The sequence below is a fragment of the Mandrillus leucophaeus genome, unplaced genomic scaffold (assembly GCF_000951045.1).
Source record: "Mandrillus leucophaeus isolate KB7577 unplaced genomic scaffold, Mleu.le_1.0 Scaffold15, whole genome shotgun sequence".
NCBI lineage: Eukaryota > Metazoa > Chordata > Mammalia > Primates > Cercopithecidae > Mandrillus > Mandrillus leucophaeus.
In genome coordinates this window covers 7,810,831-7,838,817 of record NW_012101476.1, presented here as the reverse complement: position 1 = coordinate 7,838,817, position 27,987 = coordinate 7,810,831, and the positions used below count along the sequence as shown (strand labels likewise).

General features: G+C 43.3%; 1 protein-coding gene across 1 annotated transcript in view; it reads left to right on the top strand.

Moving 5' to 3' along the window:
- Positions 1-5,731: 5,731 nt before the first annotated feature.
- The window catches only part of TAF3 (TAF3 RNA polymerase II, TATA box binding protein (TBP)-associated factor, 140kDa), a 199,579-nt gene continuing 177,323 nt past the window's right edge, over positions 5,732-27,987 (top strand). The window contains exons 1-2 of the mRNA XM_011974946.1: positions 5,732-6,122; positions 11,592-11,834. Of these exons, the coding sequence (XP_011830336.1) occupies positions 5,957-6,122; positions 11,592-11,834 (409 nt within the window). The 5' untranslated portion in view covers positions 5,732-5,956. The remainder of the gene's footprint in view (positions 6,123-11,591; positions 11,835-27,987) is intronic.

The window sequence follows — 27,987 nt, the reverse complement described above, 5'->3', positions numbered from 1 at the left end:
CCCCCACTGGCTGGCGGTGAGGACTTCAGCATGGGTGGTGGATGAAGCACAGAGGTGCCACCTGACACAAGGTAGCAGCTCCTGAATGTGCAAGTCTTAAAACTTCCACCAGGGGTGAACAGGGTGGTACAACAGTGGAAGCAAGCTGGGACAACATATGAATATACCAGATATTTGAGAAATTCGGAGCTCATGGGACCCCAAGAATCATAGAAACCAGGTGGCGATACTTAACTGTTTAGCAGTCAGAAGCCAAGTGAATGCAGTTATGCGTGAGAGCAATCAGAGGGGTGTGGGCTCATCTGGCGAGTTATGGGGCTGGTTCACAGAGTAAGGGGTACCTGGGCGAAATGGATGGACGCCGACATGTGGGCTACTCAATCTGGACCATCAGAATAATTCAAGGATGGGTAGTCAGGGGGCTGAGGACAGATACCCCCATAACCAGTCATGATTCCATGCCCAGTTCCTGTATCCAAGCCAGCTTTCAGACTGAAACCCTATTGACTGAAGAAGAGGCTGAGTCTTCAGGAAGAAGAATGCTGCAGCACCAAACAGTGAAGGTAATGATCCCCCAACTCCTTTTGCAAAAGAACCTACAGCCATTACTCGGGTGACTGTCCACTGGGGAAAGGGAAAACCGCCATTTTGAGGAAGCTGAGAATGAAACCAGGAGATGCAGAGTCATTGCAAATCCCTTGTCAGAGTGGGAGCATCTGAGGCCAAGTGGCACCTGGAGTCTTGACCCAGGCTCAGCTCACACGTATATCCACTCAGTGGCCAATTCCCTGAATCCTGAATGTGTCACTGGAACAGACATACTGGGATGTCGGCACAACCCCTCCGCTGGTTCTTTGGCCCGTAGGTAAGAACTTTGGGCGTGGGAGGGCTGAGGAGATGACTCTGAAACTGCCCCTGCAGCTGGGGCGGGGTGGGCAGAAATCATGACCTAAAGGATGCTGAGGCAGTGGGTCACTACATTTTCATTTCATCTGACAGTCTGGCTCCTGCAAATATGAGATGTATCTTGAAGGGTGAGCGTGAACGGTTGTAAACTTAGCTGAGTAGTAACCCTGGTTGCAGTTGCTCTGCCAGATGTGGTGTCTTTGCTAGAACAGATAAACATTGTCTCAAGCATATGGCATGTGGTCATTGGCTGGTGAAAGTTGTCTTTTCCATCCCAAACAGAAAGGATCAGAAATAGTTTCTGTGCACTTGGAACAGACAACAGTATACATTTTGGTCTTGCCCTAGAGCTATGTTAATTCTCTCACCCTGTGTCATCATACGCAGACGGTCCCCAACTTAACGATGGTTTAATTTATGATTTTCAACTTTGCGATGGTGCAAATGCAATATGCATTCAGTAGAAACCACACTTTGAATTTTGATCTTTTCTCAGGCTAGCAATCTGTGGTACCATGCTCTCTCATGATGCTGGACAGAGGCTGTGAGCCACAACTCCTAGTCAGCCATGTGATAACGAGGGTAAACATTCATTGTGATAAGAAATATATTCTGGGTATGGATTTGCCTTTCCTGCTTATCTTGTAGAGTCACTGGGTTCCCATATCACGCTATGTTAGCCTAAGGGGCGCATTTTACAATAAAGGAGATGTCGGAGTGGGCACAAGACTATGAAACCCACTGGTCATATCACACCCCACACCACTCAGAAGCTGTCAGCCTGGTACAGCAATGGAACAGCCTTTTTTAGGCACAATGAAAGCACCAGCGCACAGGCAATACCTTCTGAGGATGGGCCTGATCCCCTAGGCTGCTGTGCACTCTTTAAGCCAATGACCTTTTTTCTTTTTGTAGAGACAGGGTCTCACTGTCGCCCAGGCTGGAGTGCAGTGGCTCGATCATAGCTCACCATAGCCTCAAACTCCTGGGCTCAAGTTATCTTCTGGCCTCTGCCTCCTGAGTAACTGGGGCTAATTTCTTTAAAAAAAAAAATATATATATATATACACACACACACACACACATATATATGTATATACACACACACACATATATATACACATAATAATAATAATTATTTTTTGTAGAGATGGGGGTTTCACTATGCTGCTAAGGCTTGTCTTGAACTCCTGGCCTCAAGCCATCTACTTGCCTTGGCCTCCCAAAGTATTGAGATTACAGGCATGAGCCACTGTGCCCCACCAAGTCAATGACTCTTCTGTGATGCTGGGTTCCCAATAAGCAGATGACACAGGGTGGAGACTGGGGTTTCTCCACTTACATCACTCTCAGGGACCCACCTGGGAAATTGTTCTTCCTCTCCTGCCACTCTGGGCTCTCCAGGTTTACAGATCCCATTTCCAAACGGGGGAATGCTTTCACCAGAGGCCCTAGCAGGAGTCCCACTGAAACATGAGCTACAGTTGCTGCCTGGGCTCTTCCTCTGAGACTGCAGCGAAGAGAGGAGTCATCTTTAGGAGGGGGATGGGCTCCTATCACAGAGCGGGAGGCAAGGTGGAGTGTTTGGTTTCCAGATGGTCCGTTTGGGTGCCTCTTGCCCAATTGTGGGTATTCTCTTCCCCAATTTTGATGGTACAAGGACGAGTTCAGCAGCCACAGTATGAAAAGGGCCTGGAAACCAGCGGCTCAGACCTGCACACGAGGGTCTGCATCATGCCACCAAGTAAGCTACTGAGACCAGAAGTGAGAGAAATGTAGGCCTGAGGAGGAGAATACTGAGTATCCGCTGAGGCCTGGCTGCAGCAGTCGGGGCTCTAACTTGTCTCCTGACCTTCCTCTTTAATGTTTTCCCCAGGGAAAGGGCCCCCTCCAGAATCCTGGAGGAGACGTTCCTCAAACCAAGACGTGTCTCTGAGGGTAAAAGAGATGAACTGTAGGCCGGGCGCGGTGGCTCACGCCTGTAATCCCAGCACTTTGGGAGGCCGAGGCGGGCGGATCACGAGGTCAGGAGATTGAGACCATCCTGGCTAACACGGTGAAACCCCGTCTCTACTAAAAAAAAAATACAAAAAACTAGTCGGGCGAGGTGGCGGGCGCCTGTAGTCCCAGCTACTCCGGAGGCTGAGGGAGGAGAATGGCGTGAACCCGGGAGGCGGAGCTTGCAGTGAGCCGGGATCCCACCACCGCACCTCCAGCCTGGGCGGCAGAGCGAGACTCCGTCTCAAAAAAAAAAAAAAAAAAAAGAGATGAAGTGTGATGAATGCTCTAATATACTGCTCAGAGCCCCTCGGGACTGAAGGACTTCAGCTGTCCTTGGAATTGAATGGACTCAGCTGCAGAGAGTTCCTTTGCCTGAGAGCACACACCCTTTCCCAGGTAGCCCTCATGCAGTGACCTGTTCGTATGGGAATATAAAGGTCCAGCCTTCTTTTTTTTTTTTTGAGACGGAGTCTCGCTCTGTCGCCCAGGCTGGAGTGCAGTGGCGGGACTGCACTTGCTCACTGCAAGCTCCGCCTCCCAGGTTCACGACATTCTCCTGCCTCAGCCTCCCAAGTAGCTGGGACTGTGGGCGCCCGCCACCACGCCCGGCTAGTTTTTTTGTATTTTTAGTAGGGACGGGGTTTCAGCATGTTGGCCAGGCTGGTCTTGAACTCCTGACCTCAGGTGATCCGCCCGCCTCGGCCTCCCAAAGTGCTGGGATTACAGGCACCCGCCATCATGCCAGGCTTTTTTGTATTTTTAGTAGGGACGGGGTTTCAGCATGTTAGCCAGGATGGTCCCGATCTCCTGACCTTGTGATCCGTGTTAGCCAGGATGGTCTCGATCTCCTGACCTTGTGATTCGCCTGCCTCGGCCTCCCAAACTGCTGGGGTTACAGGCGTGAGCCACTGCGCCCGGCCAAAGTCCAGCCTTCATGTTTGGATTCAGGGAAGCTCTGAAGGGCCACTCCAGCTTCTGCACACTATGGCATTGGCTTGGCTGAGGCTTTCCTTGCCAAGGCATTCACTGCACCCTGGCTTTCATTCCTTCCCCCAAGTCCCAGGAGGATTCCTCAATGAACTTTCTGCAGGCTCATCTCTATTTCAGAGTTGACTTCCTGAGGAACAAAGCCTGTGACATGTGAACTTGTATATAGTTATGTGGGGGAATGTTCTTGTTTTGGGCTGATACATGTTGAGGTGTGGTGGGGTTAAGTGTCATGAAGTTTGCAGCTTATTTTCAAACTGCTGGAAAAAAATAGCTGTGTGCATATATAAATATAAAAGACATAGTAAATTGGCAAAATGTTAACAATTGGTGAATCTAGATGCAGTGTATACTTGAGTCTATGATTTTGTTTCACCTTTTTCTGTAGGTTTGAAATTTTCCGAAATAAAATCCCCTCCCTTATACACAGAAAGGCAAATGAAGAGGAACAAACAGCCAGGGTGGTGGTGGTAGCCGGGCAGACTTGTGAAATCCAAGGCCAAGAGAGTTTCAATGTTACAGAAGCATTTAACATTATCAAATAGCTACAAAATAATCAAGTAAGGCTAGGACTGAAAAATGTCTCATAAATTTAGCAACACAATGTTCCTGATAACTTGGGGACAGAGTGTCCATGGAGTAAATACAGGCACCTTGCCCTCTAGTACCTTGCTTCTCTGCAGATCACCATTTAGCTGAAGAACCATAATTTCAGTTCTATTATTGAGTTTTCCAGACTTTCAAAAATGTGAATATCATGTTCAAAGTTCTGGAATAGTCCCTGTAGGAGGAATACAGAGCCACTCATAAACTCGGAATTTATTGAAGGAGCACATAAACTCTTATACTAAATAACTGTGATAGGTACAGAAGGGCATATTTAAGAAACCGCATAGTTCAGCCACTGCAATTGGGCGACCTGCAGGCTGAATCTAGACTAACCGTGGGATGAGTTTGGCTTTTGAGATGTGTTCCCAACTTTTGTATTTAAAAATCAAGATATTTATCCCTAAATCCCGATTTCTGGCAATACTTGGCTGGAGCTGGGAGAAGGCTCTGGGGTAGGCAACCGTTCCCAGGGCACTCGGCCTGCGACACCGGTTTAAGGCTCCGGTTTGGCCTCTGTAGGCAGCTGAGGTCCCCAACCCCCCACAGGTCACAGCCGCGATGCGTAAATCGCACACTACAGCCCACAGGCAGCTCACCTGATTTGTAAAAAAAAAAAAAAGAAAAGAAAAGAAAAAGAAAAAAAAAAGTCTTATTGGAACCAGGGCTGGGATTAGAATGACATGAGTGAGTCAGGAGTTTATGGCATAGATTTGGATTTTTTCTCTTGATGACTGTTTTTTGGGGCCCCCATTAATTTGGCACAGAAGCCTCCTCCTAGTCCCCGCCCTGTTGCGAAGGGCTTTGAAGGGCATGCGGAACACCTTGGACTTTATTTAATCTTTACAGTGGCAAGCACCTCAATACACAGATTTTTAGCATAGGCAAGACCAGCGCAGGTCTGCGTTCGGCGAGCACCGTAAGTTCCCACGCCCGGAACTTCTCTCTAGCACATAACCCTCTCATATGACTAACGTTATTAATGCTAACTCTCTAACCTGTCAATGTCGTATCCCAGATCCCTCGTTTGCCTCTAAAACACTGACGTTTTCGTCCCCGCTCTCCTCGAGGTGAGCGCTCTAGCACCTGCCTCCCCGGGCGCCTCCTCCACCTGCGCGCCGCACGCCCGCTTCCGGCTGGCTTCCAGGCCTCAGAGGCGATCCCGAGGCTTCGCTCCGCTCCGACGGGGCGGGGCTTTCTCATCGGCGCGCTCAGCATTCGGCTCATGCTGCCTCGCTCCGGCGGCCGTCCAGCGGGAGGCGGAGCGAGTCCAAAATGGCGGCTCTCAGGCTGGCGCGTTCCGTGCTGCTGGGGCTTTGAGGTGGTCGCCGGGGGTCCGGGGGACCATTTCCCCGCCGCGGAAGCCCTAGAGGATGAATCGGGGGCCCTGCTAAGGTCTGGCGGCGGGGCTGGAGAGCAGTGGCAGCAAGGGCTGCGGTGGCGTCCACGCAGCGGGATGTGCGAGAGTTACTCCAGGTCGTTGTTGAGGGTCTCGGTGGCGCAGATCTGCCAGGCGCTGGGCTGGGACTCGGTGCAGCTCAGCGCCTGCCACCTCCTCACGGACGTGCTGCAGCGCTATCTGCAGCAGCTGGGCCGGGGCTGCCATCGGTACTCTGAGCTCTGTGAGTACCGGGCTGGGTGCGGGAGGGCTGCCCCGGCAAGTCAAGGGTGACACCTCCGCTCTCCCTGTCCCTCCGCGTCCCCGGGGTGTGCATCCCGCACCCTGCCTCGAGATCTGCTGTCTCCTCGGCCTCCCACGTCCCTGGGCTTCCACTGCCCCTGCAAACTCTAGTCATCCTTCGGGTGCCTCTTCCTCATCCGCTAACTTCCCGCCACCAGCTCGGGAGCCGGGTCTTCGCTCCCAGCTCCACACCCTCCTACCGCTCCTCCGCCCTGAAATGTGCCTGGATCTCTCTCATTGTCTCCTGTTTGCTGCGGGTAGATCCACCCCCAGCGTGCCCTACACCCTCTTTTACCTCGGTCCTTTTTCTCCCTTGCCCGCAAACTACTACAACTAGTTGTCACAGGCGCTCCGTCTACCGGCCGTTTCTTACAAGACTGGCCATTCCTGAGCTCCTAACTACATAGACTCGTTGACAGCTCTGCTCCGTTAGGGACATTGCCTCGTCTTTCTGTGTCTGTTCGTTTCGTGAACGACATCTCCATTTACTGTTTTCCCAAGGCTGACTTTGTCAGTTTCGCTGATGAGATGTACTTTCACTTACGTCTCGGTTACCAGTGAGATGTCAGTTGTTATCGAAGTAGGATACAGGGACCGTGGGCAGTTGACAAGATTCTCCAGGTAATCTGGGCTACAGTACTTACGGGTTTTAAGTGAATGTCTGGTAATATCTATAGCTAGTGGTATTTAATAATTTAATGGAAGGAATGGAATATTTTAATAGAAGCTCCACATTATCTTGTTGATGTGAAGCATTGCATGTGTGTTTGTTGAGGAGAGGAAACTACCACTCATCTTAGGTTCAAGTCATGATATTTAAGGTGATAAGCTGGAGAACTGAATGAAGTATCTCATAGGATATTTTGTTTTGTTAAAGTGGTTCCTATACTGAAAAATTGAGACTCACAGACACGCTGTATTTCTCAGGCCCCGAATTTCGTTCCCTCTTCCACAGGGCGCCAAACTATTCTGTCCATAACACAAATCTGATCCTGTCATTATTCTTAAAAATATTTTAACTGTACTTCGTTGGTTACAGGCTAAAAATCTAAACTCTTAGCAGTACACAGTTCCCTTTGTGAGCTAGCATTTTGCTTATCTTTTGCCAGCCTACCTAATCTGCGACCACGCTGAGCTACCTGCCTTTTCCAAAATGTTTTAAGCTGTCCATTCTTACATACGTGCTGTTTCTTACCGAGACTGTCCTTTGCCCCTGGCCCACCGGTAGTACTACTTTTATTTTGAGATGCACTTATCACTTGCTTTAGGGAACTCATGTTATCTGCTTTCATAATTCTGTGCATATTTCTTTTATATTATTTGTCATCTTGTTTTGTAATCACCTGTGTATGTCTCTTTCCCCTCTCCAGGAGAAAAAATTGATTATATTTGTATTCTGTAACCTATAGGGCCATTATGTAATAGGCACCTGAGAAATATTTGTTGAATAAATGAATGAACTGATAAACCACTACCCTAAAAGCCACTTATTGACTTTACATATTGAGTTCCAAAAATGTGTATGCTTTGAATGCTTGATTTCACTGATGCTTCTATTATTCTTCTTCTTTTGAGACAGGGTCTCACTCTGTTGCCCAGTGTGGAGTGCAGTGGTGCGATCTTAGCTCTCTATAGCCTCGAACTTCAGGGCTCAAGTGATCCTCCTGCCTCAGCCTTCCAAGTAGCTGGGACTATAGGGATACGCCACCATGCCTAGCTAATTTTTTTATTTTTTTGTAGAGATGTGGTCTGGTTATATTGCTCAGGCTGCTGTCAAACTCCTGGGCTCAGGTGATCCTCCTGCCTCAGTGTTTCAAAGTGCTGGGATTACAGGCATGAGCCACCATGCCCAGCTCACTGATACATCTGGATGTGGAACCACAAAGTAATATGCATGTGTTTTTATCTTGAAAGTGCATCACCAGTTGACTACTCTTCTGGCTTTTGTTTCTTTTTCCTCTGGCCTGCTCTGCAGTGGTTCTTGAGTATACTGTTACTGATAGGATAGGCTAGGCTAGGCTAGGCATAGTCCAGATTATGTTTGCTACCATGTATCTTTAGCTATTCAGAATGTCTCCTGAATACTAGTTACCTTTCCTGCCTTTTATACAAAACAGAAGGGAGCTGGCACTCCATGTGACTAGGTATTCCAAAGTCACCCAGGGGTCATTGCAGCTCTTCAGTGTAAACCTTCTTCCTAATTACCTAATTTCCATAGCCAGTTTCTTGGTTTCAGTGAGAATGAGATTGTCAGGTTCATTATGTCCCATTGTGATTTGATGACTTTTTTTTTAACGCTAATTTTGGTATACTTATTAGATATTTTTAGATTCTTTTTTCTATACCAGTCTTATTCTAAAATCGAATTCTGTAACTCCAAGTTACCACTACAGAATCTTGTATTCCACTCCTTTAAATTCTTTCTGTTGTTTTAACAAACACTTATTGAGCACCACTTATGAACCAATCCCTGTACTAGACATTGGAGACATAAAATTACTAAGATACAATCCCTGCCCATAAGGTGTGTTCAAGAGTGCCAGAATGTCAGCAAAAACAAACTGATGGTGTTTGTTTCTTCTAAAATAAATGTTCTCAAGTTAAAGCAAGTATTAGAAGTTACCATTAATTCAAATAATGAACAAATAATGAACTTCAGAATTGCCTTAGGGTAACAATTTCTCCAAGCATTCAAGGGCAGATGTCTCTGTCTGTGTCACATTATATATTAAATGTGTTGGCGTGCGCTGAAAGCAGGTGCTAAATCTTTCAGACTGACTCTTCAACACTAGTACTATAATATTTTTTGTATGGTACAGGGAGTAAATGTAAAAGGAGTAAGAGGAGAGATGGTTGTAGGCTATGGATTCTAGGGTAGGATTACTTCACAGAAAAGATAAGATTTGAGTTGAGCTATGAAGTATGGTTGTATAAAGGTATAGAGTATTCCGGGTTAGAGAATCACATAAACTAAGCTGTCCAGGTGAGATTAAGCATAATAAAAGTACCAGTAAGGTGTTCAGCTCCCTATGCAGCTAGTTCATTCCAAGGGTGTCTGAGGAAAGTGTTCAACACAGTGAAATCAGGTTATGGAGGGACTTAAAAGCTAGACAAAAGAATTAAAACATGTAGTAGAAAACATTGCATACTTCTAAGTAGGGGGACAATATGATTAAAGTGGTATTTTAAGAAAATTGTACTGACAGTGATGTGCACAAGACATTGAAGTGGGCAGAACTTGAGACTATACTGAGACAGGGACAGTAAGAATAGAGAGAAAGGAAAAAAATCTGAAATCATGGTTAAAAAAAAAAAAAAGTGCCCGGGGATGGGGAGGGGGACAGGGTTAGAAACAGTTCCAGGTTTTGGTTTGAGGCTGTGAAGCATATGGAGGAATTTAAGATGATTATATTTTTTAGACTGAGAGAGTAATAATAGCTTTAATAGGAATAGAAGAGTTGAAATGCCTGTTTACGTTCAGTAAGAAGAGTATTCGTTTTATTTGTTTTCTCTTTTTTATACATCATTAGAAGTATACATTAGAAGTAACCCATGCTTATAGAAAAGAAAAAATCAAAGACTGCAGAAGTATGTAGAGTTAAAAGTCAGTCTCCTGCTTCCACCACAGCCCTCCCCTCTACTGCAGCTTCCATCCCCTTCAACTGTTAACCATTGGCTGAATATCCTTCTAGACGTTTCTGTATGCATTACCACACATGCGTCCAATTCTAGCAAGATTTGGATTCTTTTTCATTTTACAGTGTGATTTAGTTTCAGACATACTGAGTTTGAAGTGATCAAATTTCAGGATTTCAGTTAAAAAGTCAGGATTTCAGTTCAATCCTTTAGGCTATTGAAAATCGGAAACTGGAATTTTCATAGACATTTTTAAAGATGTAGAGATCTTAAGCTCTGCTAAGGATAGGCATAAGAAAAACTTGCTTTTGTAAAGAAAAAAACTCACTATATCTAACTTTTTATCTTTTTATTTCTGTTTTATGTTGTGTTTTCTAATTACATTTGAAAATTTATAGGTAAATTTACCTTTATGGCTGGGCATGGTGGTGGTGCACTGGTAGTCCCAGCTACTCGGAAGGCTAAGGTGGGAGGACGGCTTGAGCCTGGGAAGTTAAGGTTGTAGTGAGCCATGATTGCCCTACTGCACTCCAGCCTGGGCAGCAGAGTGAGACCCTGTCTCAAAAAACAAACAAAAACCAAACTTTTATGATCTGAGCCTTCTTTGTAAATATTCTTAGATTTTAGAAATTCATTTACTGGTATAATTCATTCAGTAGGTATTTATTGAGTGCCAGCTATGTTCCAGCCACTGTTTAAGATTCCGCAGATGCATCAGGGAACAACAGAGGAAATGTAACAAACATTGACTTTGTCAGCACAGCACACTACTTATTTGATGATTAAAAAAAAAAAGGCCAGGCACATTGGCTCATTCCTGTTATCCCACCACTTTGCGAGGCAGAAGCAGGAGGATTGCTTGAGGCCAGGAATTCAAAACCAGCCTGAGCAACATAGCAAGAACTCATCTCTACAAATAATAATAATAATAATAATAATAATAATAATAATTAGCCAGGCATGGTGGCATGTGGTTATAGCCCCAGCTACTCAGGAGACTGAGAGGGGAAGATTGCTTGAGCCTAGGAGTTTGAGGCAGCAAGAAGCTATTATCATACTACTGCACTCCAGCCTGGGCAACAAGCAAGATGCCATCTCTCTTTTTTTATTTTTTCTGAAACGGAATCTTGCTCTGTTGCCCAGGCTAGAGTGTAGTGGCGTGATCTCGGCTCACTGCAACCTCCGCCTCCCAGGTTCGAGCAGTTCTCCTGCCTCAGCCCCCTGAGTAGCTGGGATTACAGGCGTGCGCCACCATGCTCGACTAATTTTTTTATTTTTAGTAGAGACAGTTTCACCATGTTGGCCAGGCTGGTCTCGAACTCCTGACCTTGTGATCTGCCCGCCTCAGCCTCTCAGTGTGGGGATTACAGGCGTGAGCCACCGCGCCCAGCCAAGATGCCATCTCGAAAAAAAGACAAAACACTACTTTATTATTATTATTTTTGGGGCATTTTCTGTGTGTCAGGCACTGTTCCAGATGCTTTTGATCATCGGTAAACTACTTTGAAATTTGTTCTATAATATATAAGCTGATCATGAGTGTGATTTTTCTGTGGTGTTCTGGCTAGTTGTCTGATCGTATTTAAGCTTGACCTTAATAATCAGCTTAAACATGATTCTGTGATATTCTATTTAAAATATTAAATTCTTTCCAATAACTAGGTTAAAATGTTTGATTCTGAGCTGCATATTTACTTACTACCTTTTTTAATATTTAAAAATATATTCACGGGATTTCTTCAAATAATTTGATTTGCTTTTGGCTTTGTTTCAGATGGCCGAACAGACCCAGTTTTGGATGATGTTAGTGAAGCTTTCCAGCTGATGGGGGTTAGTCTACATGAACTAGAAGACTATATTCACAACATTGAACCTGTCACCTTCCCACACCAAATTCCGTCATTTCCCGTTAGCAAGAACAATGTACTTCAGTTTCCTCAACCTGGAAGTAAAGATGCAGAGGAAAGAAAAGAATACATTCCTGATTACCTGCCACCAATTGTGTCTTCTCAAGAAGGTTTGTGAGTGTTTCTTCTTCATTTGTTAGGGACTATTTTAATGGATTTTTGATCCTCTTAGCTTTCCATGCTATGCCAACTCTATACATTCTGGAAACACAATAGAAACATGTACTGTTATTTACAAATTATTCGAACTCTTAAACCAGCAAACTTGCAACTGACATTACCAGGCCAAGCCATGGTGTAATCAAGGTTATGTCTGAAGCATTTATCTCCTTTGTAAAGTTCGAGTAGAGGAAAACGGTGAAGCCAAAGAGAAGCCTTTCAACAGCCCTATTATATGAGAATAGGGTATTAAGTAAACTCGAAAACCTTTAAAACAAAAAGAAAAATTGGGGTAGCTCTTTCCTCCTCGCTTACTATTCAGGCCATGAGTTGAATGCCATAGCTTTATACTGGAAACAGTGAGTGAATCGTGAGTATTCACTGATATTGTGTAGACTTACTTCTGTTTTTTATGATGAGTAGAAATGTTTATTGTTTGATCATAATAGAACTTTTGGTTATAAAATGATAGCTAATCAGATACAGTGGTCAGTCCCATTGTAGAGTTCCCTTTTTTCCTGTATAATTTTAGATGTCGATCACTAAGTTCACTAAGATTCTGAAGAGATATTTAAGTAATTTGTGGTCTCTAATACAAGTGCGCAGTATTTTTTCTTAAAAGACTTGGAAAAGTTGCAATTAAGTTCTTTCATTTTGTAACAAATTCTAAAACCTGTATACTTCAGGACAATGCAAATGATGCCAGCAATTACTTTTACTTACGATTTTCTATTGTAAAATATACATCACATAAATGGACCGTTGTCACCATTTGTAGGTGTACAGTTCTGTGGCATTAAGTATACATTGTTCTTCAACCATCATCCCCCTCCTTCTCCAGAACTTTTTTACCCTCCCAAATTGAAACACTGTTCCCATTAAACGTATCTCCCCCTTCTCCACCACTTCCAGCCCCTGCCAACCATTCCTTTTTTTTTTTTTGTCTCTATGAGTTTGTCTATTCTAGGTACCTTTTATAAGTGGAATTGTACAGTATTTGTCTTTTATGGCTGTCTTATTTCACTTAGTATGATGTCTTCAGGGTTCATTCATGTTGTAGCCTGTGTCAGGATTTCGTTGTGTGTGTGTGCTTTTAAGGCAGAATAATACATTATATATACGTTCCACATTTGTTTATCCATTCACTCACTGATGGACATTTGGGTTGTTTCAACCTTTTGGCTCTTCTGATTAATGCTGCTATGAACATTGGTGTGCAAATATCTGTTCCAGTTCTTCCTTTCAAGTTTTTTTGGGGTCTGTACCCCGAAGTAGAATTGCTGGATCATATAGTAATTGTCTACTTAATTTTTGAGGAAGCACTACACTGTTTTCCACAGTGGCTGCACCATCCTCACCTTCCTATCAGTGGTGCTCAAGGGTTCCAGTTTCTTGCAATTCATTTCTTATAACTGGTTCTACTTTAATAGCATTTTGAAGCGTTACCTACTTGTCTCAGGAACTATGTTTAAATTTGGCATAATTTGTTTAACAGTGTGTGTCAGGGTTGCCTCATCTGAAAAACTGGACGGATACTGGACCTGAGTGATAGGGACTTATTTTGCATTGGTGGCTCATCATTTCGGCACTCTGGATCTTAGCTGCAGTGGGTTCTACTGAATGATACTAACACACTGACAGCCCAGAACCAAAGCTAGGACTTTGATCATAATCTACACTTAACTGCTTGGTCCTTTTTGTCTTATTTTTATAGCATGCAAATATTCCGTAATAAAATTCTCTTAAAGTGTTATGGTTATCATATTTAAATACCAGCAAGGAAATGTAACTAAGATAGCAGATTTAGATTAGGTAGTGAAGAAGTATGAAAAACAATTTAGTGTTTTTTTGTTTTGTTTTGATACTGACTTCTGGCTGAAATTACTATATTACCGTAAATTTTTGTGTTTCTTTTCTGGATTATTTGAAGCAGAAGAAGAATCTCATTTAGTTTTATGCAAACAATATAAATTATAAACATTTTAAAAGGAAAATAACATAAATCTTGAGAACACTACTTTTCATTTTTTATCTAAGACGTGGATTAAGAAGGAAAAATATTGCTGGTTTGTAAGATGCATATAGTTTATAAGGATGCAGTGAGTGGTAGGCAGTACAATAGATGCTTGTCAAAACCTTGTCCTCTTCGTAAGAAAAGGATGTAAAATGCAATTCTTTGGTTGCCGTTTAAAAATATAACCATACAAGACTATTTCTTATCATTTAGAATCTGAAATAGTTTTTTTTCCTGGGTACAGCATGTTAGAAAGTTCCTGGTATTCTGATTAGTGGTGCAAAGTGAGGTATAGTGGTGAACCCCTTTGATAATGGTACAGTTCACCACGCTCTTTGTTTTCCTTTTACTTCCTTAAGGGCCACAGACGGGCTAGACTTTAGTCTTAAAATATTATTAGCAAGGTCCTGCCATGGGGTTCCCTCTTATCAGCCACTGAACTTGGTTCGTGTCAGGAAAAGCCTGTGAATGTCTCCCTGCACAGCACCTGGAGCTGGCAAGTGTGTACGCATAGAAGGCCTGAAGGGGCAGCAGGCTGTGAGAGGCACAGCATGGACCTCACGGCATCCCTGAGACATGACTCAGCGAGTCACTGAGTTTCTAGTCTTCCCAAGTCACTTTACCTTTCTGAACTTTATATTCGTCATCTGTAAAATCAGTGTAATAACACCTACCACATTGGGGAAATGGGGAATCAAGTGTTTTTGTTGTTGTTGTTGTTAACACATTTATATAAAATTGGACAGTGTTTAACATATAAAATACGTAACAGTGGGCCAGGTGTGATGGCTTACGCACTTTGGAAGGCTGAAGCTTGAGCCCAGGCGTTTGATACCAGCCTGGGCAGTGTCATGAGACCTCATCTCTACTGAAAATAAAAAACTTAACTGGGCATGGTGGTGCACACTTGTAGTCCCAGCTATCGGGAGTCTGAGGTGGGAGGATCTCTTGAGCCCAGGGGTCAAGGGTTTGGTGAGCCACGATCACACCACAGCACTCCAGCCTGAGTGACAGCGAGAACCTGTCTCGAAAAAATTAAACACATGACAGCAAATGTTAGTTCTCTTCCCTTTTTTCTTTTCTTGCTCTCAAAGAATTTACTTTTGCACTGAAATACAATATACATTAGTGAAGTGACGCTATAAGGGGAATCAGTGTCAAGCCACGTTCAGTGGCACACCCATAGTCCTAGCTACTTGGAAGGCTGAGGCAGGAGGATCGCTTGAGCCCAGGAGTTTGAGGCTGTAGTGCGCAGTGATTGAGCCTGTGGATGCCCATTGCACTTCAGCCTGGACAACACAGCAGGACCCTGTCTCTGAAAAAAAAGAGAATAATAAATGTAGAGCAGTGTTACCATCACATGCTGAGGAGCTGAGGGAACAGACTTACTAGCTGGGCTGGATAGATACTTGACTGAGGAGCTCTGTGATTATCTGCAGTGTGAAGATGACAGAGGAGGAGATGATGTGGAAGGAGTTATTGCCTGCTGTATCTGATTATATGTTTAGAAGTGAGACCTCTTTGAAAATATTTTATACATGCATATTTTTGCTTGGACTGTTACAGTTCTGATGGCTGGTACCCAGTGTGTTTTATCCAAGAACATTCTCTCCCCAGCTTGCCATACATATTTTCAGATTCACACCAATACCATATTTTTTTGCTTCCTATTTTATTGTGCTGAGGAATGTCTGAAAATAGTACAGCGTACTATGCCAAAGTCATTGTTGGTTCTCACAATGTGGTCTCTAGATCACTGGTCAGTGAGGGTCTTCTGGGGCGGCTTTGTTGATTGGTTCAAAATATTTGCATAAGAGAGAAATATAGACTGGGCACAGTGGCTCACACCTGTAATTCTAGCACTTTGGGAGGCTGAGGTTGGCGGATCACTTGAGGTCAGGAGTTCAAGACCAGCCTGGCCAACATGGTGAAAGCCCGCCTCTACTGAAAATACAAAAATTAGCTGGGTGTGGTGGTGGATGCCTGTAGTCCCAGCTACTTGGGAGGCTGAAATGGGAGAATCACTTGAATCCGGGAGGCAGAGGTTGCAGTGAGCTGGGATCGTGCCACTGCACTCCAGCCTGGGTGATAGAGTGAGACTCCATCTCAAAAAAAAAAAAAAGGAATATAAACCATGTACCCTGACTTATTGCAGGAAACTTACCAAGCTCAGCTTAAACTTGGTAAAGATACTGTGAGGTTGCCACTTTTAGAGTTTCTATTTTTTAAAAATTTAAAATAGACTATTTTTTAGAACAGTTTTGATTTACAGAAAAAATTGAGAAGTTAGTATGGAGAGTTCACTCACATCTGAACCATTTCTTCTGTTATTAACCTTTTACGTGACTGTGGTACGTGTATCACAATGAATGGACAATATTGACATGTTATTATTAAGTGATGCCCCACTGTATTGACATTTCTTTAGTTTTTACTGGATGTCCTTTTTCTGTTTCCAGATCCCATCCAGGATATCATATTGTGTTTGGTTGTCACGTCTCCTTTGACTTTTCTTGGCTGTGACAGTTTTTCAGACTTTTCTTGTTTTGATGACCTTGACAGTTTTGAGGATTATTGGTTTGGTATATTGTCGGATGCCCCTCTAGTGGAATTTTTCTGATGTTTTCCTCATGATTAGACTAGGGTTATGAGATCTTAGGGATAAAGACCACAGAGGTCAAGTGCATTTTAATCACATCATATCACAGGTCTATCCTGTCAATGTAATTTATCACTGTTGATATTGATGGTGACCACGTGGCTGGGGTAATGTTTATCTGGTTTCTCCACAGTCAAATTTCTCTTCTATCCCCTCTTCCCCTACTGTGCTCTTTGGAAAGAAGTCACTCTGCGTAGCCAGCACTTAAGGAAAAGGAGTCATGCGTCCCGCTTTGAAGGTGGAATATCTGCATACGTTGTTAGGAACTCTTCTGCATGGGGATTTCTCTCTTTCCCCACTAAGATTTCTATTATTATGATGAAACCCTTTAAAAAGTAAACATTTACATGTTTGAAAAAATTAACAAAAGTAATACAAACTTGCTGAAAAAATATATTGCCAAGTGAATTTGTTATGAAATGAAAGTGTCTCTTCACTTCCCTTCTTCCCCCTTCCCAAGAATAACCTAGTTCGGCAGATGGGGCTCCTCTGCATCTTCCCGTGTGACCTTTTGCACTCCTTGGACTCAAGAATCTGTGTCCACTTCAATACCTGCCATTTCTTTCTCAAGCTCCTGCCATCCTTTTCTTGAAGCAGTTCTTGCTGTGAACACCAATTACTATCTAAATGGTTGATCTGAAGGAAATTTAAACCTTTTCTCCCAGTTCAAGAAACAGAACTTTACCAGCTGTCTCAGAATACCTTCTATGTGCCCAACCCCACCCCGGCCCCTTCCTCCCTCCCTCCAAAAATAACCAACGACTGTCCTGACTTTATAGGCATTACTTCTTAGCTTTATGGTCTTATCAGCCAAATGCGTATCCCTAGACACATTAATGTTCTTCACACATGCACACCCTTTTTCACTTTGCAGGTCTTTTTTTTTTTTTTTTTTTTTTGAGATGGAGTCTTGCTCTGTCATCCAGGCTGGAGTGCAGTGGCACGATCTTGGCTCACTGCAACCTCCCCCTCCCAGGGTCAAGCGATTCTCCTGCCTCAGCCTCCTGAGGAGCTGCGATTACAGGTGCATGCCACCGTGGCTGGCTAATTTTTGTATTTTTTGGTAGAGATGGGGTTTCACCATGTTGGCCAGGCTGGTCTCAAACTCCTGACCTCAAGTGATCCACCAGCCTCGGCCTCCCAAAGTGCTGGGATTACAGGCATGAGCCACCCTGCCCAGCCATGTCATTTACCTTTTAGTTTGCGACTCTCCTTCCATTCCTTTCTTTGTCTTAGAGTTTATATGTTAGAAATCTGGGCTGTTTGATCTACAGAGTGCCCCACAGTTGGATGTTGCGTAGTGTGCATTCATAGTGCAGCTCAGTGTGTTTCTCAAAATTGGCAGCAAGAATCTGAGGCTTGACCAGATTTAGGTTTGGCAAGATCTCAGCTCATGATGTCCAGTTTTCCCTTTTGTTGATGTTAGCAGTGCTGATGCTCAGTGCCTGGATCCATTAATTCATTAGGGGTTGCAAAGTAATGATAATACTAGCACTTTGTTTTTAGTTCATTCTTAGTTGAAATAACTTTATAAGAAAATCCTTTTCCTCATCCGCTGTTTAGTAACTTAATGTCATAGTTTATGTAGGGAAAGCAGGGTTAATGCTTAATTTTTTTTCATATGGTATACCCAGTTTTCATGGGAATAAATTGGTTCCTTGTCATCCTTAGAAGGTGACTAGTTTCGTTTAATACTCTGTTATTATGAACTCACAGATTTAAACATACTTGACAGATTTCATTCATTGCTTTTTTTTTGTTTTTGGAGACAGAGTCTCACTCTGTCGCCCAGGCTGGAGTGCAGCGGTGCGACCTGCTCACTGCAGCCTCCGCCCGCCAGGTTCAAGCGATTCTCCTGTCTCAGCCTCCTAAGTCGTTGGGACTACAGGTGCCCGCCACCACGCCCAGCTAATTTTTGTATTTTTAGTAGAGATGAGGTTTCATCATGTAGCTAGAATTCTAGGTGCCCGCCACCACGCCCAGCTAATTTTTGTATTTTTAGTGGAGACGAGGTTTCACCATGTTGGCCAGGCTGGTCTTGATCTCCTGATCTCATGAACAACCCACCTCGGCCTCCCAAAGTGCTGGGATTACAGGCATGAGCTACCGCGCCCGGCCTCATTATAGTTTTTTACCTGTATTGTAGCTTCAACTGTTGCATCTTTGGCCAGTGGCAGCTTCTTCACCCTTGCTTCTGAGTGCTTTTGACATGACCCGAATTGACTTTGGTGATGTCCTCCCACTCTGGTGTACCAAAATGTTCTCGACTCAGCATGTATAGTCATGTTCTGTGCTTGGTATAAGTTATCTGTCCAGGAAACCCTGGTTTCTTGGAAAGTTGTATTGCTTTTCTTTTTTTAATTTGAATTTTTTTAAATTATAAAATATCAAGTTATATTTGCATGTATTTGGGGGGTGCAAAGCGATGTTATGTTTTATAAATACAATGTGGAATAATTAAGTCAAGCTAGTTAACATATCTGTCACCTGAAATGCCTATCGTTTTTTGTGGGGAGAACATTTAAAACTCACTGTCTTAATGATTTTCAAATGTGTGATACATTATTATTTTTCTTTTTCACCATGCTATGCAATATATCAAAAAACGTACTCCTCCTATCTGACTGAGGCTTTGGACCCTTTGCCTCTCATCTCCGCATCCCCACATCCCCTGCCCCAGCCTCTGTAACCACCGCTCTACTCTCTGCTTCCTGGAATTTTGTTCTTTTCATCCACATATAAGTGAGAACATGTGGTGTGTCTCCTTCTGTGCCTGGCTTACTCCACTTAGCAGAATTGTTTGAATTCCGTCTATGTTGTCACAAATGACAAAATTTCCTCTTTTTTTAAAGGCTGAATAATAATATTTTTTCATTTTTATGGATAGACAGTAAGTATAAATATGGAGTAAATAAGACATTTTAATAAAAGCATGCAATATGTAATGATTACATCAGAGTAAATTGGATATTTACCACCTGAAGCATTTATCATTTCTTATTTATTTATTTATTTTTGAGACAGTCTCGCACTGTGACCCAGGCTGGAGTGCAGTGGTGTGATCTCGGCTCACTCAAGCTCCGTCTCCTGCGTTCAAGTTTAAGTATTCTTGTGCCTCATCCTCCCAAGTAGCTGTGATTACAGGCGTCCGCCACCACACCCAGCTAATTCTTGTGTTTTTAGTAGAGACATGATTTCACCATGTTGACCAGGCTGGTCTCAAATCCCTGGCCTCAAGTGATCCGCCCGTCTCAACCTCCCAAAGTGCTGGGATTCCAGGCATGAGCCACTGCACCTGGTCCAGCATTTATCATTTCTTTGTACTACAAATATTCCAGTTATACTCTTTTCATTATTTTTAAATGTACAGGGTACAGCAGCTCACACTCGTAATCTTGACACTTTGGGAGTCCGAGGCAGGAGGATGACTTGAGGCCAAGAGTTCGAGATAAAATGTTCAATAAATTATTGTTTACTTTAGTCACCCTGTTGTGCTATTAAAGGCTGAATAGGATTCCATGGTGTATATATATTACATTTTCTTTATCCACTCATCTGTTAATGGACACTTAGGTTATTTCTATAACTTGGCTATTGGTAGCAGTGCTGCAGTGAACTTGGAAGAGCAGGATCTCTTCAACATAATCTTTTCAAGTCGTTTGGGTAAATACTCAGGAGTGGGGTTGCTGGATTATATGGTAATTCTATTTTTAGTTTTTGGAGGAAACTCCACATAGTTTTCCATGACTACTAATCTAAATTCCCACCAACAGTGTACAAGGGTTCCCCCTTTTCTCCACATCCCCGCTAACACTTGTTACCTTTCATCTTTTTTATAGTAGCCATTCTAACAGGTGTGAGGTAATATCTCACTGTGGTTTTATTTCTGTAATGATTAGTGATGTTGGACGTTTTTTCATATATTTGTTGGCAGTTTGTATGTCTTATTTTGAGGAATGTCTATTCATTTTTTATTGGAGTATTTCTTTCTATAGGGTTTTCTTTTTTGGGGAGCCAGCATTACTGCTGATTTATTACAAGTCCTCAAGAGGTCTTTAGTTTTTCTTTTCAACATTCTGTTCTGTAGTTTCCATGCCTCTTTTTGTCCACATGCGGAGGAGCCAGGCATTGGCACGGGCCACGCAGAGACTAGCAAAGGCTCTGAAATTCTTCTCCTCAGTGATGACTTGAGCTTTCTCCTTCTCATAGACATTCTGGATGGCCATGACCGGTCCCGTCAGCTGAGTGGCCATTTGCAGTTCTTCAGCAGAACTGTCTCCCTTCCTGGGGTCCGAGGGCTTCCTGGGGAAGAGGAGGGTGAGTTTGGAGTGGTGCCCCTTCAGCTGCTGCACAGTCCGCGTGGAAGTGGGGCTTCAAGATCTTGCCATTCCCGCTGGGCACCATGGCTGCCTGCTGCCCTCTGGTGCAGGGCAACAGCCAGACTGTTCTTTCTATAGAGTTGTTTGGGTTCCTTATGTATTTTGTCTCTTTTTTTTTTTTTGGTGGTTGTTGTGGCTGTTGTTGTTTTTGAGTTCCTTATATGTTTTGGATGTGGGCCCCTTGTCAGACGTGTGGGTGCACGTGTTTTCTCCTAACCCACAGGTCATGCCTTCACTCTGATGTTGCCTTCACTGTGCTGAAGCTTTTTATTTTGATGGAATCCCATTCGTTCAGTTTTGCTTTTGTCACCCTGCGCTTTTGGGGCCAAATGTAAAAAATAATTGGCCAGACTAATGTCTTATAGTTTTTCCCGTGTTTTCTTTTAGCAGTTTCGTAGTTTCAAGTCTTACATTTAGGTCTTTATTCCATTTGGAGTTGATTTTTGTAAGTGGTATGAGATAAGGATCCAATTTCATTCTTCTGCATATGGATATGCAGTTGTCTCCACGCTGGGAAATAGCATTTCAAGTACACAGTCTTGGTGCTAAGGGATACTTATTATATATAACTCAGTTGTTCATTGTTTCTAGGCAATAAGTAAATAAATATTTATATACATGTAGATGTGTGTGAATAGATAGATAGGTGGATAGGGTTCCTCCTGAGTTCATGCAGATTTTCCAGTTCATATTTAGGACTACAAGGTTTTTATTTTTTGTGTTACATCCATAAATACTTTCATCCATACTGAGAATTCTGGTTCTCAGGAATAAAGACGATGATAAAATTAGAATATTCCATAATTACTCATTTGCTTTATCCCAGATTACACATACAATATTGCTACTGATACTATCATTCATGATTACTGAAACAGGTAAAAAAAATTTTTTTTGCCCATTCTGCCGTATGAAACCAATTTTCTGTGATTGTACCATATGTATCTTGTCAGATCGTATAGCTACTGTCTTGAGTTCTGCTACCTAATTTCTGAGTTTTTTCTGATTTTGATTTATATTCTTTTATGGTTTTAGATCATTTTAAGATAGAACATTATAGATTCATCTGTGTTTTTGAGTGTGCGTTTCTCTTGTACTTTCATTGTCTGGAGGGATGTTTTGCTATTTAGTCTTCTTTTGCTTGTAGAAACTGTATGTGAGTTAGTTTTCTGAGCCTTTAGAAGATGGGTGTCCAATCTTTTGGCTTCCCTGGGCCACACTGGAAGAAGAAGGATTGTCTTTGGCCACACAGAAAATACACTAACAGCAACGATAGCTGAAGAGTTAGAAAGCAAGTCACAAAAAAAATCTCATAATGTTTTAAGAAAGTTTACAAATTTGTGTTGGGCCGTATTCAAAGCCGTCCTAGGCCACATATGGCCCGTGGGCTGTGGGTTGGACAAGCTTGCTTTAGAAGAAGATTCAGGGTAGCTCCTCTGACTTCGCAGTGCTCCCTCTTCTACGGTTTTTGTGGAATATTCCAAATATGGGAACTTACTCACTGAGATTTTCTGTTTGTTTTCCTCCACCGCTTTTACTTGGATGTTCTCTTACATTCATGTCAGTTTTCCTTTTTCTGGCCAACTGTGATTCCACTGCCAGCTGTGTCCTCTCGGCGAGGCTCTGTCCTGGCAGAGAGCTGCCAGGGTCAGGTCTGAAAGCTCCTGGTCTCGACTTCCAGCCCCATTGGATCTCACTCAGCCCCTTGTACTCCCTGTATTTGAAGTGGTCCCATCCTTCCCAGCCTCAGCCGCTCTTCTCGGGTTGGCCTGCCGGGCTTTCCAGCAGAGGCCTGGTAGCCCTTTTGGGGTTTTCCTGTTTCAGGTCAGTGTTCCTGTCACTTCTCACTGTTTCCCCTGCATAGATGCCTCATACTCGGGTCTCACAGCTCTTGGTGGCATGTTCTTACATGCTTGTATTTTGGTACTGATGGGTGTACTTTGTCACCTGGTTGTGTTACTTGTCCTACAATCATATGGGAATTTGGGAAGATGCACGAACTGCCTTGCCCCAGCTACCACTTTCTTCCCAGGATTCCCCTTATTGAAGCTTTTTGCTGCTTCCATCACTGTTGGGCAATTCCTGAGGCTGCTTTTCTTCAGCACCATCATCCTCCCTTAACTCTCCTTATACGATAAGCTCCATCTTGGGGCCTTTCTTGGACGTATCTTCCCTTGCTCTCCTACCTCTAAAACATTGGTGCTTCCAACATTTTATCCTTCACCTACTATGTTTCTCACTTTACTTAGTTTCAGAGTTGACTTTCCTACTCTTATAGTTTGAGCCCCCATCTGTATGCTGATGCCTCCCCAAACTGTCCCCCACATCCAACTCTCAGACCCTGCAGCGGGTTGCAGTTGGCCATTTCCACGTTTTCTTTTTCTTTTTTTTTTTTTTTTGAGATGAGATTTCACTCTTGTTGCCCAGGCTGGAGTGCAATGGTGCAATCTTGGCTCACTGCAACCTCCGCCTCCTGGATTCAAGCGATTCTCCTGCCTCAGCCTTCTGAGTACCTGGGATTACAGGCATGAGCCACTATGCTCGGCTAATTTTGTATTTGTAGTAGAGATGGAATTTCTCAATGTTGGTCAAGCTGGTCTTGAACTCCTGACCTCAGGTGATCCGCCCGCCTCGGCCTCCCAAAGTGCTGGGATTACAGACATGAGCCACTGTGCCCGGCCCATTTCCACATTTTCTTACCCTGAATACACCTGTGTTATCCATCTCAGTTGGTGGCACCATCTCTACTCAGTCACCCAAACTGAAAACATGAGAATTAGCATTGACCTCTTCTCTCATTCTCCTTCATTCCTTATCTCTAATTCTGCTAATTGTCTTTGTTTTTTTTTTTTTGAGACGGCGTTTCGCTCTTGGTACCCAGGCTGGAGTGCAATGGCGCGATCTTGGCTCACCGCAACCTCCGCCTCCCAAGTTCAAGTGGTTCTCCTGCCTCAGCCTCCCTAGTAGCTGGGATTACACGCATGCACCACCACGCCCGGCTAATTTTGTATTTTTAGTAGAGATGGGGTTTCTCCATGTTAGTCAGGCTGGTCTCAAACTCGTGACCTCAGGTGATCCACCCGCCTTGGCCTCCCAAAGTGCTGGGATTACAGGCATGAGCCACCGTGCCCAGCATTTTCTTTCTTAAAAAATTTCCAAAATATTATTCCATCACTTCCTTTGTTTAAAGCTTTATCTCTTGTCTGAACTGTCCTTATCCTCAAAACAAACTAAGACAAAAAATTAACACATCCCACGTTATGAAACACTTTATTGGCTCTCCAACTGCTTACAGTTACAGTGAGCGACTATTTTTCCTCAAAGAAAAACAAAAATATCTATGGAGAGGAGTTTTCTTTTTTGCATCAAAATAAAAAGAGCTTTGGTTGGGTGTGATGGCTCATGCCTGTAATCCCAGCACTTGGGAGGCGAAGGCAAGAGGATTGCTTGAGCCCAGGAGTTTAAGACCAGCCTGGACAACATAGTGAGACCCTGTTTCTATAAAAAATTTAAAAATCTGGGCAGATGCGGTGGCTCACACCCGTGATCCCAGCACTTTGGGAGGCCAAGGCGGGCAAATGGCTTTAAGTCAGGAGTTCAAGACCAGCCTGGCCAACATGGTGAAACCCTGTCTCTATTAAAAATACAAAATATAGCTGGAGTGGTGGCATGGGCCTGTACTCCCAGCTACTCGGGAGGCTGAGGCAGGAGAATTGCTTGAACTGGGGAGGTGAAGGTTGCAGTGAGCTGAGATTGTACCACTGTGCTCAGTCTGGGCAAAGAAGAAAAAAAAGTCAGCTGGGTGTGGTGGCTCATGCCTGTAATTTCAGCACTTTGAGAGGTTGAGGCGGGTGGATCACTTGAGGCCAGGAGTTCAAGACCAACTTGGCCAACATGGCAAAACCTTGTCTCTACTAAAAATACAAAAATTATCTGGGCGTGGTGGTGCGTGCCTGTAATCTCATCTACTCGGGTGGCTGAGGCATCAGATTTGCTTGAACCTGGGAGGCAGAGGTTGCAGTGATCTGAGATTGCACCACTGCACTCCAGCCTGGGCCAAAGAGCAAGACTCTGTCTCAGAAAAAATAAAAAATAAAAAAATTAGCCAAGTGTGGTGGCGTAAGCCTGTATAGTCCTAGTTACTCAGAGGCTGAGGTAGGAGGATTGATTGAGTCTGGGAGGTTGAGGCTGCAGTGAGCCACTGCACTGCAGCCTGCACTGCAGCCTGGGTGACAGAGTGGGACCCTGTATCAAAAAAACAAATATAAAAAGGGAATAGCTGTAGTTATTCAAGAGAAAAGATGTTTATTCTTACAACTTAGATTACTTACTGATTTAATGGAGGAATGTTAGTGAAGATATTTGCATGGCTTTCAGTTGCTAAAATAATGTTTGTATATGTAAAAGCAGCCATCAAATAATTTATCCTTGATACCACATAATATATTCATAAACATTATCTCATTTAATCTTGAAACAGGTCCTAAAGGCAGATGCTGCTATCATTCCTATTTATGGAAGGAGAAATGAGAGTTTAAAAATCATAGTCGAATTAACCTGCCTCGTGCTACACTGGGAAATGGGAGCAGAGCTGGATTAGGGTTTGACTCTGTTCAGTGCTGTGTGTATGGGTACCTGGCATGAGTCGGATCCTACACAAGGAACCAATGTTGAAGGTAAAGAGATGAGTGAGATATTCCTCTCTCCCCGTTTTGGCCTTTCTGCTGTTGTTTGGAAGTCTCTGCTTGGCCAGGACTTTCTTAAGCCGAAGAATACCTTTACCAAGCTAGTTTTCTTTTTTTTGAGACAGAGTCTCACTCACTCTGCACTCTATTGCCTAGGCCAGAGTGCAATGGTGTGATCTCGACTCACGGCAACGTCTGCCTCCTGGGTTTGAGTGATTCTCCTGCCTTAGCCTCCCGAGTAGCTGAAGTTACAGGTGTGCACCACCACACCTGGCTAATTTTTGTAATTTTTGTAGAGATGGGGTTTCACCATGTTGGCCAGGCTGGTCTCAAACTCCTGACCTCAAGTGATCCACCCATCTAGGCCTCTCAGAGTGTTGGGATTATAGGTGTGAGCCACTGTGCCTGGCCAAGCTGGTTTTCTTAATGGGCAGGCTTCTTGAATACCTTCTGGCCCCCTGACATCCAATGCTGCAAGCCTCCTCCACACCCAGCCTCCTAGTTAAGGATCTGACTGCCTCTCTGTTGGCCTTCTCAGATACCTTGGTATTCATTACCTTGTCAGGCTGGAGTTCCAGGGTCTGGGGGACATTCCTTCTGTGTATCTAGGGAAGTTGTCTGGAGGCATTGCTTGTTTTTTTGTTTGTTTGTTTTTTGTTTTGTTTTTAAATCTGCTCAGTATCTGAGCAGAGAATTGCAGCTGAAATCATACCAAGGGCTGATGTCGGGATGTGCCTGTGGTGTTCAGCACACATTTCTTGGCATAAACCTGCAGGGCCCTGTGTGATCAGACTCCTGCCCACCTGACATGTTAGTTTCTTGCCCCTCATTGCTTCGTGCTTTACCTTCCAGAATCATTAAACTGATGAGGTTTCCCAAAAATAACCATGTACCTGTGTCAGCTCATGCTGGCATGGAGTTCTCCTCCATCGCCATGCCCACCCCAGCTTCTTTGAGCACCCATATAATACACATCTCTACCATCATGCTTTATATATTTTGTTATAATTACTGGTTTTATTTGTCTCCATAACTTACCCAGGTCTTGCTTTCTTTTTAAGTCCTACACTCATTCTCCATTTCTACATTTTTTTGCAGAAAACCTATGGTCCTGCTACCCTATGAGAGTTAAATTCAGGAACGTGGAGAAACTTACTGACTCCTGTTCTTAGGGAAAGTTTTTCAGAATAATGGGGGAGCAGTCGCAAAAATTAGCTTGTCCATAGTCACATGGCTGCGAAGTGATAGAGGTGACAGTGGGATCCCAGGTTTCATAGTCTCAGCCCCATCTCCTGTGTGTCATTCATGGCCCTGGCATTATTCTCAAGGGCACAGATAGAAGAACAAAGGCTTGTGTTGTGGCTCTTCGTTGGTTTCTTTTCCTTTCAAATTGGTTTCTTGAGTACAATTTTTTTTTAAATTGTGTTTTGTTAACATCTTATTCTTCTATTCGGGTTACTTTTTCTGCTTATTCTTGTTATCCTTAGGAATTATTTTTTACTGACAGCATAAAGATTGAAGTAGATTTTTTAGAAATCTGTGTGTCTTTTGCTTTGCATTCAGGCCAGCAAGATTTGGCGCCTCAGCGGAGGTGTATACATGTCCGCAGTCAGCATAGAGAGTAAAAGTCCCAGCATACACAGATTGAGAGTGACTTTACAAATTTAGAGTGGACTTTACCAAAATTCTCTTCCTTGCAAAAAAGTTTTTCCCTTAATCGATCTGAATTTATAAAAACAAAAGCACATTTCCAATGTTATAGTAAGAGGTTTTTGGATAGGGGAGTATTTAAGGGATTGAAAAATTTTAAAAAAAGTTTTAATGTTTCTAAATTAATAAAGTAATTCTATGAAGTATCTTAGGAAAATGAGGTTTTGATATTGACTATAAGCTCCAAATTTGTTTACTTCTCTCTTCTAGGCATCCAGACCAAAAAAGAAAAAAAAAAGGTTTTTTGTTTTTTTTTTTTGCTTCTAAATTTAGAATTTGCCAGAAATTTAACATTTCTTTATCTGCACTTATGATTTTTGGAAATTTTCCCACGTATGTGAGGGGAAGGTGGGAATATCAAGGAGGAGCAGGCAGTACATGCTTGTGGCTGGCTGAGTGTAAGACCCCAAAGTTAGTACTTTTGCTGTAAGTTAGGAGTTAGTTTGTCTTGCTTTCCTGAATTTGAATCTGAAATTGAACAGTGTACTCATTGCCTTTTATTTAACTGATGATTGCATACAGCTACATAGAACTTTCCTATTTCATGTTTTCTTTTCTTTTTTTTTTTTTTTGAGATGGAGTTTCGCTCTTGTTGCCCAGGCTGGTGAGCAATGGCGCGATCTTGGCTCACTGCAACCTCGGCCTCCCAGGTTCAAG